Raw genomic sequence first — 15,399 nt, 5'->3', positions numbered from 1 at the left:
TGACTTTGATATGGTCACATAGCTAGCATCTGAATCCTAACAATAAATTGGGACTTCATCATACTGCCATTAGCCCTACCTAGCATGGTACTTAGTTTAAATCAGTAGTTCATGTCATGAAATATTGTGGAACTGGAAAGGATCTTGGAGACAGTCTAGTCCAACCAACTTATTTTACAGAGGAAATCAGGGCTCAGAAAGGGGAGGTGACTAGTCCATGGCCATACTGGTAGCAGGTATATAAACAATTCAAAACCAACCAGATCTCTTGATCTATTTATAGCCTAATTATAATGTGAGGTCTTAAGAGGTCAAAGATTATACTGAGAGTAAGAGGCATGCCATCCTAACACAGAGATTATCAGTGACTCCAACGCCATTAACAAGGCATCAGTCCATTCCCTTTCCCCCAGTGAGTAAATTACCTAAATTCCAGGAGTTCTAGCCTCTGTGGTAATGAAACCTTGCAAGGAATTCATTATGAAATAAAAGGTTCATAACTTTAAAGGGGCTAGAAAATACCACAGAGATCATCTAGTGCAAGAGTCTTTATGTTTTTGGCATGAGGGATATCTCTGGAAATCTGAAGCCTTTTTCAGAGAAATGCTTCTAAATGTATAAAATACATGGTACTAGAGAGGAAACCAATTATACTGAAATACAGTTATCAAAATATATTTAAAAGTTCATGAACCCTAGGTTAAGCAGCCCTAATATAGTCTAACTTCCCTGTTTTAAACATGAGGAAAAAGTGGTCCAGAGAACAAAACACTAAACACAAATTTGACACAACATGTCAGCATTTATTAATCAAAGATGAAGCAAACCCAAGATGGTGAGTTCTTTCCCTTTTAAAACCCAAAGCTTGTTTGTGGTAGATGGTGGCTCTTTAAAAATGGTCATTTAAAGGTTGAATACTATAGAACAACTCTTTCTTTTCAGAGTCAAAACTAGTTTAAAATCGGCCAAAATAAGGAGTCCCTCCTTTAAATTACTTTGGGTGGGGAATCTCACAAATCCAATGAGACACTTCTGATATCATGTTTAGAACTCAGGTGAAATACCCTTAAAGCACTTTTAGCCTTGAGGTAGCATAATTATGCTGAATTAGATTTTTTTTTGTTTTGTTTTGTTTTTTGTTACTGAGAATGGAGGAAGAAATCCTAGATACCCATTTTTAGCCAAAATCAGACTAAATGGATTTCAAGGGAATCTTCCATGAGGTTAGTGAAATTTTCCTCTTCTATCTTTATAGTTCAGATACAGTCCTGTAGAGTATTAAAACAAACAGGAAGGTCTCTGACTGTACAACAGATGACTGACTTGACTGAAGACCATCAGCAGTAATAACTGCAAGAACAATAGGTAAGTGGAGTGGAAAAAAACAAATTGATATCTTGGCAAGGTTGGTTACAAATACAATTTAAAAACAAAAATTACAACACCAACTAACTGAAAACAAAGTAAGAAAGATGTCACTTCAAAGGGTTTTTACCCCCTTTTTTTGTCAGGGTAGAATGCACTTAAAAAAAAAGACAAGATTCGTTTCTTTTTATACATTACAAAAAGCCTGGGCTGGGACATCAAGCAGAAATATCATAAGCCAAGACGCTGATGACCAAGAAAAGCTCTTCTCACTGACTTCACAAAAATCACAAGCAGAATATCAGCAGGACAAATTGTTTCTCTTAGTCTCAAGGACACTGTCTCTTGCCCATTTTGCTGCTGAGTTCTTTTATTAACATGCTCAAATGCAGAGCTCTCTTCACAATCATCTCTGAGGATCCACAGCAGGTTTTTTTTTTTTGCCTTTTTTTTTATAAACAGAACACAGAGCAACATCAACCCAGAAAACAAAACCACACAAATTCATCCTTCAGAGATTAAAAAGAAGAGTCAAAGTCATTGGAATAAAATTGGGCTCAGAAGATGCATATCAATACTGCTAACTAACCATATTTCAAAGTTATCAAGCCCCTTCTCCCCTCAGTACAAAGGAAACGTGCAAGGCTTGGAAAGGGTTGCCTGAATCAGTCTTCTCCCAAGGGAAAGTTAACAAGAACTGGCTAAGGTGTTTTCTTTTGTTCCATACTGGTTACTTGCAGCCCCCATGGAACACAGGAGATATTATTGAACTCTACAAAAGTGGTGCTGTCATTTTGATGTACTGGTATAACTTAGAAAGCAACACAACTTAGTTTGCTTAGCTTTAGTTTTCCCCACTGCAAAAGGTACATCCTTAGAAGCCCCATGTTCTTGAAAATCCAGCATTTCTTTCCCTGCACTCTGTTACATCATACATCCTCGTTTACTGACTCTTGAAGCTCAACCAAAGGCCCACAACTGGGGCCTATACAAAAAAAAAACCCAAAAAACAAGAGGGCTCTGGTCTTCTGAGACATGTCATTTTTAATTTGAACAACTGAGCTGAACAAAAAAGGCCTGAAACCTATTGGGTTCCACAGTCATACGGCACAACTATGTGAGTAAGACTGGGGTACTGGGAAGAGATTTTATAGAACACATTTAGACTATGAATGAAAGGCTTAAAACTTTTTGATGTAATATAATCCATATCTATCCCTAGCATGCAGTTTGCTAGAAAGTCTAAGTGATAAAGATGCAGGGTTAACAAACAGCACCTCATTTTGGTTTTTATTTTGGAAATCAATTTGTCAGGGCTGCTCTGATAATACATACATATATATGTACATATATATATAGAGAGAGATACAGACACATATATGTATATATATATATACATATATATATATATAGTCTCTTACAGCACCTTCTCTTTATTTTAAAAGACCAAGTTCATGTATTTAAATAGCCAAATATCCCAGTTACCTGTGACAAAGAACTAGATGTTCATGCCATTTAAAATTCAAGATCCAAAAATTAGAAAAAAGGTGCAAAACCTTGGAAACATTAATGACATTTCTGTTGATTTCTGGATTCATCTGATACAAAACAGACACTGCAGAAAAGAATGGAGTCAGAAAAACATCAAAACATGAAATGGTTTTGAACAATGCCATATCCCTGTTTCACCAGCATGAATCATAAATCAGATCACAATTCTGAGAACTATGCTGTGAGTTAACACAGTGCCCTCAGGAAAGATTCAGTCTGCTTCCAATTCATGTAACCAAAACAAACAAATAAACAAACCAAAAAAATCCCCTTAGGATGAATGGATAAGGATTGCTGCTGGCTGAAAGTTTGTCGTGTGTGTGTGTGTGTGTGTGTGTGTGTGTGTGTGTATGTGGGGTAACTACATGCTGTCATGCTCTTCACAGGTGTTAGCCACACTGGTCATATATGGCCATGGCAGAGAACTAGCTCACCTGGTGATGAAAGGTAAATAATTATGTCAGTTCTATTAGCATCATCATCCGCAATGAGAATTATACAACCCCAGATACATAATCACTTGGGCAGGCCCCAGTGAGTCATACAACTCAAAAGAAAATGGAAAATGGGAAGAGACTCTAGATCTACTATTACCTTGCTATAAATTTAATAATCTTTATGCAATTTTTGTGCTGCTTCTGTGATTCCCTTAGGACAGATTCTCAATCTCTGATGGAAAAAAAATCTTATTACAAAGCATGTCAAGCAATCAAGGGAACTCAAAATGGTACTTGATACATATTAAAGGTTAAAGAGGTGTTCTATTCAAACACAAACTAAATTACCTCCCAAATAAAAACAGAATGCCAAGTATCCTGAACTCCCCAATTACAAAGCCTTTAAAAAAATTCTTTGAAATAATAAATGTTCCCAATTTTTTGAAAACTAACAAATACAGTTGACATCTGGGAATGTCTAGTTGAGTGAGAGAACACTGTAAAAGAATACAACTGAAGGGAACTCCCTTGAGTCCAGAAATATTTTTTACCTTTAAGTTACAAAAAATAACTTTTTCCTCTTTATAAAGAGTTTAAAAATGGATCATTCAACAGCAAAACTATGAGATATCTCTGAGCAATATAAAGGGCTCTCCTACAAAGGAACAGGTCAACTTCTCAGCAATATTACTGCCACCTGTTGATGTGGACAACTGGAAAGAAAAAGGTGACAGAAGTTTAATATAGAAGTTTTTTTAAAAGTTAAAGATATAACATCTTCAGACCCCTTGTTCTGAATGGATGACAATTTAGTCATACTAACTGCACAGAGACACTGTTATTTTTATGGCTCTCTGTCATCCATAGGAGGCTGAAAAAACAAACTTTCAGATCCTCCCTTTTCTCTTCCTTTCTCCCTTTAAGACAGAGTTTAGTGATGAATGACCTATGACTATGACCTATGTTTCAGCATTGTACTCTCTTCAAAGAATATCCAAATGCCTTGGGATCACCTGTAACGTGTGTACCTTTTAGTAGATAGCACAAACATCACAGTACCATAATGTTCTAAAGAGAGTTACTTAAAAATATCCAAGCAATTTTAAATTTCAAATCTAAAAGCTACAATTCAGAGCAGATTTTGACATTCTCAGAGGTAACAACAAAGGAAGAGATCAGAGACTGTAAAATCTTTTCTCCCTGGGAAGATGGGGACAGAACCAGTTTCTGTAGCTTGGTTTAAAAAAAAAAATAGCCAATAGCAGTAGCAGCAGCAAGAAAGAAAAAAAAGGGGATTTTTACACTTTGGATTTTATATCAGGCACTTAAATTGCTGGAGAGACACATGCCATTCTAAACCAAAGTGTGAAAAAATGGGTTAGAAACATTATGAAATTAAGTCTAAGAAATGGAATTTCAGCAGCAAAGTGGAGGCATAGGTTCAGCCTCTACCCATCCAAATATGCTGAGACATGTTTTCTAAAATGCCCAAGACAACAGCAGCAGCAGCAATGGCAGGAACTGTTCTGTAGTGTCTGTTTTCCTTCTATGTTGTTTTGTTGACAGGAGGAGTTTCTGTGTCAAGCTGAGAAGGCACGGGGGAGAAGGGAGATGCTGTGCCTAAATCCCTGGGTCATTCAGGTCCATGCTTGAACCAAACATTTTCACCAGCTGCTCTTCATAATTGGAAATATTCCTCTTCATAATGTCCATGCAAGGTCCGAGCAACCTTTCAAATGCCTGGACATCCATAACTGCATTTAAAATGAGAGAAACAAATGGATAAGTGATTAAAATAATGACATGTCTGTAAACCATTCCTTATATATTTCAGTCTCTGGAACATAATTCTTCATCTCTAGGTATTAAAATTTGAGACCTAGCTCAGGTACCACACCTCTTCTATGAAGTATTTCTTGAAAGTGATCTCAAATTTTCTCAGAGCAATTTGTTTGGGCCTCTCCTTTGTTCCTATTACACTTATTAACTCTCCTAATTACACTATAATCTTTTTGAGGGCAGGGGCTAAGCTGTTTTTCATCTTTGTATTCTTAATTCCAAGCATGATATGGCCTTAAAATGTAGCAGGAACTTTAAAATGTTTGCTAAGTGGATTTCAAATCCATGTTTTACAAAATTTTTGTACTTCTATATGCTTTGGGGAAAAATAAGTATGACACAACTTAAATATCATGCAGACAGCAGAGATCACTATGTAGCAAGGTTTAGGGTTAAAAAAGGCCTTGGAGATTGTCTAGTCTAATATTCATTGTATAGATAAGGAAATTGGAGTCTAGGGAGAAGTCATATTCCCAAGGTCACATGCAGGCATTAAATATCAGAGCCAGGATTTGAATTCTAGGTCCCCTATTACAAAATGCAGTGCCCATTCCATCATACTGTGTTCTGTATTCCTGTGCCCATGGGGCCTCAGACCACTCTATGATCAACGGAGGAGAGTTAGGTATTGATTTAGCTACAATGTGGATCTAAAGGAAATTGTGGTTCACCTGCCAGGAGTACATGATCATCTTTGAGTAACAATACAATGCCAGTTCTTAGACACATTCTTAGGACTGAGACCGCAAACACCAAAATGACAACCTCCCCATGCTGAAATCTGGGCTTAAATGTCAGTATATGCATGAGAGGAAAGAAGTTTTTGAGAAAAGAAAAAAAAGTGTATAAAAACAAATGACTTACCTAAGCATTTGACATCTCCAACCGCGTAAGCAGAAGCTGCTCTGGGTTTGTTGGTAACCAGAGCAAGCTCTCCAAAATACTGTCCTTTGTGACACCGGGCAATCTCCACTTCATTCTCTGTGTCCTTATTTGTCTAAAGCAGGCAGAGAACATCCAGTTACCAATCTGAATACGTGGCGAAAATCTTAGCTACAGACACGAACACTTTCATAGTACACAGTATATTCAATGTGATTACCAAGTAGCTATAACATGGAAAGTGACACTTCTCCTGTACATTATAATTTATAATAGTTAACAATGAGATTATGATTTAAAGGAACTTTGACCAGATCATCCTCTGAAGCTTAAGGTGTTTATTTTGGGTAGCTTCTCAGCTACTGACAGCAGTTGAGACCCTCCCCATAAGTATTCTGGGATGAATTTTATAGGCTAAGCGGTAGGGTATTCTTTGTGGATGGTGACCATTTGAAGCTTGGGCAAAAATACAAGAACATAAGTTGAACTGACCCTACCTAAATCACAGAGACTCTTTCTTGACAAAGGGTCACAAAGATACTTTTTTAGTCTATATTAAGAATTTAACTTTCTTAAGCAACACTTAGAGTCAAGCCAGAGCTTTTAACATAGTGAAGACTGTGTTATTAAACAACCACAAGCTGTTGTTAATTTGCATGAAGTGCCCTTTTGGGTGCACAAAGCACAGCAGGCAACTGCCTTACAAACATTATGCCCAGAACAGCTCATTATCTTTTTTTTTTTTTTTTGTAAAACCCACCCCTCTTCTGAATTTTCCTATTTCTGTCAAGGAGAACACCATTCTTTTGGCTGTCCAGGTTTGTAAGCTGTTATCCTTATCTCCTTATTATCCCTTACAAATCATTAGTTCTACCTTCACAATATATCACATCCATTATCTTCTCTCTGGCTCCATCAACCTTTCCAGCTATATCATGCATTACTTCCTTTAACTCATACTCTATGGTCTAACCAAACAGGCCTTTTTGCTGTTCTTTACACACGACAATCTATCTCCTATTTCTTCACCACCCTACAAACTATTCCCTGGACATGGTATGACATTACTCACCTCTGCCTCTTAGAATCTCTGGTTTCCTTCAAAGCTCAGGTCAATCACCAACTTCTACATTAAGCCCATCCTCATTCTCTTAGTTACTAGTTAATGGTTCCCCGAATACCTTCCACAAAAAAATCCTTATAGGGGCAGCCAGGTAGTGCAGTGAATAGAGCACTGGTCCTGGAGTCAGGAGGACCTGAGTTCAAATCCGGCCTCAGACACTTAACACAAAAACTAGCCATGTGACCTTGGGCAAGTCCCTTAACCCCAACTGCCCTCCAAAAAAGCAAAAAAAAACCCCAACAACCCCAAAACAAAACAAAAACCCTTATAGAATGGCTGAAAAAGTTGTGGTATATGAATGTAATGGAATATTACTGTGCTACAAAAATGATGATCAGGTAGACTTCTGAAAAATTTGGTAAGACTTATATGATCTGATGCTGAGGGAAATGAACAGAACCAGGAGAACATTGTACTTAGTAACAGCCACATTGTGTGATGACTGACTTTGACAGACTTAGCTCTTCTCAGCAATGCAAGGATCTAAGACAACTCCAAAAGACTCATGATGGAAAATGCTGTCCACATCCAGAGAAAGAACTTTGAATTCTGAATGCAGATGGAAGCATACAACTTACTCTCTTTTTCTTTTGTTTCTTTTTTCTTGTGATTCCTCCAATTGGTTCCAATTTTTCTTTACATCATGACTAATGTGAAAATGTTTAATATGAATGTATATGTAGAGCCTATATCAGAATGTACATCGTCTTGGAGAGGGGGAGAAAATTTGAAACTCAAAATCTTATGGAAGTGAATGTTGATAACCAAAAATAAATAAATAAAAGTTTTAAAAATTAAAAATAAAAATAAAGGGAAAAAAACAAAAAACAACCCTTATTTTATTTTTATCCTAATGAACATGACAAAACCCAAGAAACACAAGCATCTCCTTATACAAAGAACAGAAAAAAGCTTGTATGTGACCCTTTTAGCTTCTTTAAGGTATGTATGTGTGCATGTGTGTGTGTATATTTAACATGGTAGTTTCAACACCACCATGTTGATCTGTGTTACTTTCTAACTTCATTCTTTTCTCTTCTGTGCATTTTTTTAATACTTCATTGATGATCCTTTCTTTTTTATTGTTACCTCTATAACCACCCCACCAATTCTGTTATAAATCTCCTTCCTCCAAAATGAGTATAGTCAAACAAAATAAATCTACAGATTGTCTATCTCAGAATGTATGTATCATCCTGCATCATCACTTCTCTGTAAAAATGTGAATAGCATGATTCATGATTAGTCTTCTGGACTCATCATTGCTTACTGTATTGATTAGAGTTCTTAAGTCTTTCATAGTTGTTTTTACTTTATAGTGTATCAATGTATCAGTTGTTCTCTGGGTCTTCCTCATATCACTCTGCATCATAATTTATACAAGTCCTTTCATGTTTCACTGAATCTATCCCTTCATTTAAAAAAAAAAATCACAGTAATAGCCTATTATCTTCAGATACCAAAATTTGTTCAGTGACTCCCTGAAGGTCAATCATTTTGTTTTTAGTTATTTAGTAAAATAAAACATGCTATTATAAATGTTTTTTGTACCTCTGGGTCCTTTACCTGTCTTTGATCTCTTTGGGACTCTGTTAGTAGTGACATCACTGGGTCAAAGAGTACATACCATTTAAGGAGTTTTAGAGAATAGTGCCAAACTGCTTTTCAGAATGAATAGGTGGACTAATTCATAGCTCCACCTTCTACAGGAAGCCTTTCCCAAGTTAATAATTTAATTCTAGTGCCTCCTGTCTGTTTTTTATTTACCCTATACATAAGACTTTGTACACATTTGTCTGCTTTTCTCCCAATCAGATTTTAAGCTCGAGGGCAGGAACGTTGCCTTTCTTCGTATCCTCAGCACTTAGCACAGTGTCTGGTCCAGAGCAGGTGATTAATAAATACGTGTTAACTGATTTGCTCTGGTCTATTTTTCAAGGAGCCTATTACTTGAGCATTATTTTCCACCTTCTATTCAAAGTTTTTAAAATTCTCCTTCCATTTTTCTTTCCCTTCCAGAGCTCTAATTTCAATTTTCATCTTTTGCTGTATGTCTTCCAGGCATTCTTGTAAGCCCCCAGGCAAGCCACATTTTTTTCTGTTTAATTCTACTTTTATTTGTTGTGGTGTTACTCATTTTGTTTGAGACAATTTCTTCACTGTGTTTCATGTTTTCTTCTGTTTAATCATATAATCCTGGGCATTCATCCTTTTTCAGGGCTCACAGGTTGCATGTTGATTTACCAGGGCTTGTAATATTGGCTTCTTCCCTGGTGTGAACTTTCTCACAACTGCTGCTGAGTTCTGATCTTTTTTCTGTGTAGCTTTTGACTGGATTGGAGAGCATCTTTCTCTCCTGTTTTCTTCTCCTGCAAAATGCATAGGAGAGCTGGGCTCCTTGATAAACTACAAGGAACTATCTTAGCCAGAAATGTGAGATGAAGGATAAGAAAATGGGTCAACGCTGGGGTGGCTAGGTGGCACAGTGAATAGAACACTGGCCCTGGAGTCAGGAGGACATGAGTTCAAATCCGGCCTTAGACACTTAACACAAAAACTAGCCGTGTGACCTTGGGCAAGTCACTTAACCCCAATTACCTTCCAAAAAGGAAAAAAAAGGAAACAGATCAAGGGGCAGCTAGGTGGCACAGCGAATAGAACACCGGCCCTGGAGTCAGGAGGACCTGAGTTCAAATCCAGTCTCAGACACTTAATACTTACTAGCCCTGTGAACTTGGGCAAGTTACTTAACCCCAATTGCCCTGCCTTCCCCCTCAAAAAAGAAAAAGAAGGAAAAAAGGAAAATGGATCAGATAGTCTTGGTTGGTGGGGATGGTGACAAAAGATCAAGCCCCTTGAATTACTTAAAAGAAGTCCAAAAAGCATTAGCATTAATAGCTTAAAAGTACACTAAGACTTTTGTGACAAGCCATATGTACATGTTTCCTCTAACAGAATAAAAACTCCTTGAGGGCTGGGAGAGTTTCATTTCTACCTTTGTGTTCCCAGCATCTAGCAAAGTGCCTGGCATATAGCAGATGTTTTATACTGTTGATGAAGTGAATGATATTCTGCTCTGAAACTTGGCATTTTAAGAGAGAGACTATATGATGTAGAAGACAGAAAGCTGACCTCATGGTTCATAAGAAGTGGATTAAGTTTGGCTGTGTAAACACAGCCTGGGCAAGTGCCCTAAGCCCTCAGTGTTTCAGGAAAATTTATTCTTTTTTATTATGAACTTAACAAACACAAACATTTTAATATAAAAAGAATAGGAAAAAAATGACATGAAACTATGAACCTGTTATACAGTATTTTTTTAAAAAGAAGCTTTTATTTAAAAAAGTTTTGAAAATTCAGCTTAGTAATAATAGCTCTGCTCTGCTTGTTTGTGTCCCCTGCTGAATTTTCTTTCCTCTACTCATTTAAAAAAATTATCATTGATATCCCAGCTAATTTTTTAATACTATAAATAGCAGACCAATGCTGATCTGCAAAGCTAAAGGGAGTCTTGCCCCACTGCCCCCAAGTTCCCTACACCAATAAGAATACACATCCAGACAAAAAATTAAGAATAGGTTATAACTGTGCCCATCAAAACACTTGAAATTATTTCCTGGATAAAAATCCTTTAGAAAATACAATATTTAGGGGCGGCTAGGCAGCACAGTGAATAGAGCACTGGCCCTGGAGTCAAGAGGACCTGAGTTCAAATCTGACCTCAGCCACTTAACACTTACTAGCCATATGATCTTGGGCAAGGTCACTTAACCCCAAACTGCCCTCCCCAAAAAAATTACAATATTTACTTTTTCTTCTACTTAAAAAAAACTATTTAATTACTATAGAGTACTATCATTTATTAATATACATGTTTGGCAATTATGTGTCTTACTAAATAAGCAAATTACTATTTAATTACTAGATAGTATTTCTTAATTATTATAAAGTAGTCTAAGTTATGTGTAGGCAGACAAATTTTAAGATAATTAAAAGATTGTAAAACTACCATTTTTACTTACATATTTGTTTTTTTTCTCTGACTCTGTCTCAGCTTGTGCTACTTCAAATTGCTCTCTTCTATCTGAATTTCTCCTGTCATTTTAAAGCCCAGCTCAGATTCCACTCTTTGAGGGAAGTTTCCCTTGTTGGAAGTGATCTCTCCTGAAATTTCATTGAACATCTATACCTTTCTAAGGACATGCATTACATTAACTTTGTATTATCATTACTATATTCATATCTTAACCTTCCTACTAGGCTGGGAGTTTCTTGAGGGCAGGGCATCAGATTTTTTTTTCCAGGGTTATTTATTTCTATTCCAAGTGACTGTGTGTGTGTGTGTGTGTGTGTGTGTGTGTGTGTGTGTGTGTATTGCTGGCACTCAGTAAATGTTGAATGAATAGAATGAATGAATAAATGAATGACAGTTAACCAAAATTTTTTATAAGATAAACAATAGTTTTAAACTGAGATCCCACCAAGCTACCAGCTCTTCTGACATAAAAGCTAGAGAACTTTCTCATCAGGTACTAAGTCATGGTAACCAATCTACCTTTTCGGTATGATGGTAGAGATTTTCTCTGCATATTTATCAAGCTTTTGTCACTTCCATGGACAATGTACATTAATACGTTTCATAAAAGGTCTGAATGAGTACTATAGATGATATCTCATTATGATAACCACAGAGGATCTCTTTTGTGGTGGAGTTTGTTAGAAGAAATGTGTTGACAGAATGAAACTGAGCTGACCTCAACCTATGTGAATTACTAAGTGACAAGAAGTATCTTCAACCCAATGGTAGAAAGAGGAAGATATACACATACCACTGCTATTCCTTTCTGTTTCTAGCTCTCTGGTCTTTTCATGTGTATCTTTATCTGTTCATTGTACCTACATCACAGGGTTGTCGTGAGACCAAAATGAAATAATGGATATAAGAGAACTTTGAAAAACATGAAGTACCACACGAATGTAGGGCATTACAGTAACACTCTGAATATTCCATTTATCTCACAATTCCAATCTTTTAGGACTAAGTCATAAAATAAAAAGGTCTCTGAGCCAACAATTAGTCAACAAATATTTATTAATCTCCTACTATATGCTGGATGTTATGCTAGGCACTGAGAAACCCAAATTCTGTGTAATAAAGTATCCTCATCATTTTATTTCAAGGAGAGTTCAACAAAGTTCTAACCTGAAGTCTATATGTTCTTATTTTATGATACAATTCTAGCAAGATTGTGCTTGCTGGTTTCTCCTATCATGGTGTGTTAGAAACAGAAAATTAAAAGGCTAAGGACTGCTAAGGGTTGATTTACTAACGGCAGTAATAACAGTAGCAACTAACATCTCTTTACCACCTTACCCATTATAAAGCCCTTTCCTCACAAGAGCCATGTGAAGTAGAGAGTGTAAATGTCACACAAATGAAGAAACTTCGAGGGTTCAGAGATGCCCCTACTTAGCAAGCGCTGGGGTAGAGCTTAAACCTAGGGCTTCTAACTCTAAATTCAGCATTCTTTCCCGGTATGTTACTATCATATTACCCTGAAAATGTACAGTTGATAGTGAAAGAAAAGACACGAAAACTATAAGAAGGAGATAAGAACCATAAATACTTAATGGTCATTCAGTGTGTAAGAACGAACAATCCTATATACCTCAAAAGTTCCTGCACACGTAACTGTATTGAAACTGTATAAAATACTTTATGTACACAATGATGACTTGGGTTACTAAGAAAGGGGAAAATTATGCTCTATACATGTTATTTAAGATGGGAGGGAAGTATGGCAATTCTAGAGAGATTTCCATAAAAAATGGATCAAAGTGTTAGCACTGAAAGATTTAAACCTTTAACTATCTAGAAAATTAAATTTTTTTCTAGAATAGCTCATTGCCCAACCAGACTTGATCAATCTGATATGACACATAATTATTTTGGTGGGTATTTTGGAAGAAGCAAAGGTATTTCAGGGGTTGGCCAAGATGTTTGAGTATATAAGATGAAGTAACTGTTGAAAGGTAAATGTTATGTGATTATGGATCCCAAGAATTATTAAGTGTTTTTAGCTCTAGAGCACTTTCCCTCCTCCCTTAATACCATGTAAACAGCACATTCAAGTATTTTATGGAGTGACTGTCAAGACAGACAGAAACCAGAGAAAACACTAAATCATAGCACTAATTTTTTAAATTAATCAATCAAAAAGCACTAATTAATTAGTACCCACTACATTCCAGGTACTGTGCTAAGCACATGCTCTCAAGGTGTTTACGTTATACCTAAGGAGATTGTGCACATATACAGGATACAGAAAAGGCATACAAAGCAGGGAGTGGGTCATCTTGGTAAGAAGTAGCATGTAAGGAACCTAGAGTGGTGCCTGAGCTGAGTCTTAACAAAGACCAAGGAAACAAAAAGGTAGAGGCGAAGAAGGAAGGCCTTACATGTGGTAAGATAATGAAAAAGCTTTTAGATTAGGAGGGCAAGTCATGTATTAGGAAAAGCAAAAATGACAAGAAAAGCCCCCTATATTTTCCCTCTTTTGTCTTGAGTGATTTAATCTTTAAACCAGTATCCATTTTGGTGTAAATTAAGCAGGTATATCCACTTCCCTGTGTTTGAGTTTTATTCTTGTCCAGGTCTCTTTCATAAAAAATTCTTACTAACACCAATGTCCTCACAGTGCCCAACTAAGACATACGATGTTACAAACTGAAACTTGAAACACTGCTCCCTTGGACTCAGTAACTGTAACTGCCATTGCTTTTATCTTCTTCTGCAAGTAAAGCTGAAAACGGCTTTTCGAGAGTACTCACTTTTTGAAAGACATTTTTCTCTCCCTGCCATGCCAGGTAACATCAATAAAACTTTTACTAGGTTGCACCCTAAATTGTGTATGTACTGTAGGGTTTCCCCACAACAAAGGTCAGTTTGGCTACCGTGGCAGTACATGGAAAATATATAACATATAATGAATTTATTATATATTTTAAAAGAAAACCAAGCATATATAATACAGATTTGTAGTTTTATGTTGTCTTCTTTTTCTGTTCTATGTATATGACAATGTTCATTTTATGTGGTGTTTGTTAAATTCAGAATAAAAAAACTTTAAGAATAAAAAATGGCTTAAGAACCATTTAAAATGAAAATATGTAACCTGAAATGAACAAGTTAACACTATTATAAACTGTATCTGTGGAAATGGCTGTTATTAAAGACTTGTTTGCTTTTGACAGGATTCTCTGTCATGGAACTCTATCTGCATGTTAGTGATTAAAATACAATATTTAATGCATTTAATTGTCTGGATGTACTCTTTCATCTTCTCTAAGTATTCAGATACATTTAAAAATCCAAAGCCTACATTTTTCTATTGGAAACTGCCTTTCAATTCAAGAAAGGAAAATAATATCTATACATCAATAACCAAACTATGCATAGTGAAAATAAGATCACTGAAACAATGTCACTTTCATAATCTCATAAATAAAACTGACAATTCTGGAAAACAATGTAAAATTGAAATTATGGGTATTGCTAACTTCCTTCCTCATCTAAATTGGGTCCACCATTATTTAAAATTCCAGGAAAATGACATAAGATTATATATAAACTTACCTTGCTTTTAATCAGGATTTTTACTTCTCCAGATTCCACAATATAAAAACTCTCTGCTTTCTCACCCTACAATATGGGAAAGAGAAAGGAAAGAATTATATCTGTTATTACACTGTAGTGCATAGTCATATCCTAATTTATTTTATACTTTACAATGTTCTTCACATCCTATTAACATTTTTCATGGGATAATGAACTAAGATTCCTAAATGAGAGGCTCTTTGTACCTAAGTACATCAACCAACTTATGCCTGAATGACATGAGCTATTCAAGCAGCAGCCTCTTCAGCAGCACTCAGTCTCCTAATGTTGGACATTTAACACCCACATATCTGTCCAAACACATTCATGTTGTCACTATACACAAAGCATTATTTTCCCCCCTAAAATTCATTTAATAACAGGACATTGTAATAATATGGGCACTGATGTAATAAAAAGACATTCCTAATAAATGTGGGCTGGCACAAAAAATACTCTCTCTCCTTTCCTGGCCATATGTTTGCTTAGGTGATATCAAGTAAAAGGGATATATTTAATATATATTTCAAGTATAATCAAATATA

At 36.1% G+C, this 15,399-nt stretch overlaps 1 protein-coding gene across 2 annotated transcripts in view; it reads right to left on the bottom strand.

Annotated features, from left to right (window-relative positions):
• Nucleotides 1–782: 782 nt before the first annotated feature.
• Nucleotides 783–15,399, bottom strand: part of PRKAR2A (protein kinase cAMP-dependent type II regulatory subunit alpha) — a 137,195-nt gene continuing 122,578 nt past the window's right edge. For both annotated transcript variants that reach the window (XM_069095779.1, XM_069095778.1), the window contains 3 exons: nt 14,834–14,899; nt 6,057–6,189; nt 783–5,107 (listed from right to left, as the gene is read on the bottom strand). In XM_069095779.1, the coding sequence (XP_068951880.1) occupies nt 4,974–5,107; nt 6,057–6,189; nt 14,834–14,899 (333 nt within the window). In that variant the 3' untranslated portion in view covers nt 783–4,973. The remainder of the gene's footprint in view (nt 5,108–6,056; nt 6,190–14,833; nt 14,900–15,399) is intronic.

This window comes from Petaurus breviceps, unplaced genomic scaffold, assembly GCF_028583685.1.
Source record: "Petaurus breviceps papuanus isolate PSGF00001 unplaced genomic scaffold, PetGlider_PUasm1.0 227, whole genome shotgun sequence".
Taxonomy (NCBI): Eukaryota; Metazoa; Chordata; class Mammalia; order Diprotodontia; family Petauridae; genus Petaurus; species Petaurus breviceps.
The sequence above is the reverse complement of the archived record's forward strand: the minus strand, read 5'-3'. Positions and strand labels throughout refer to the sequence as shown.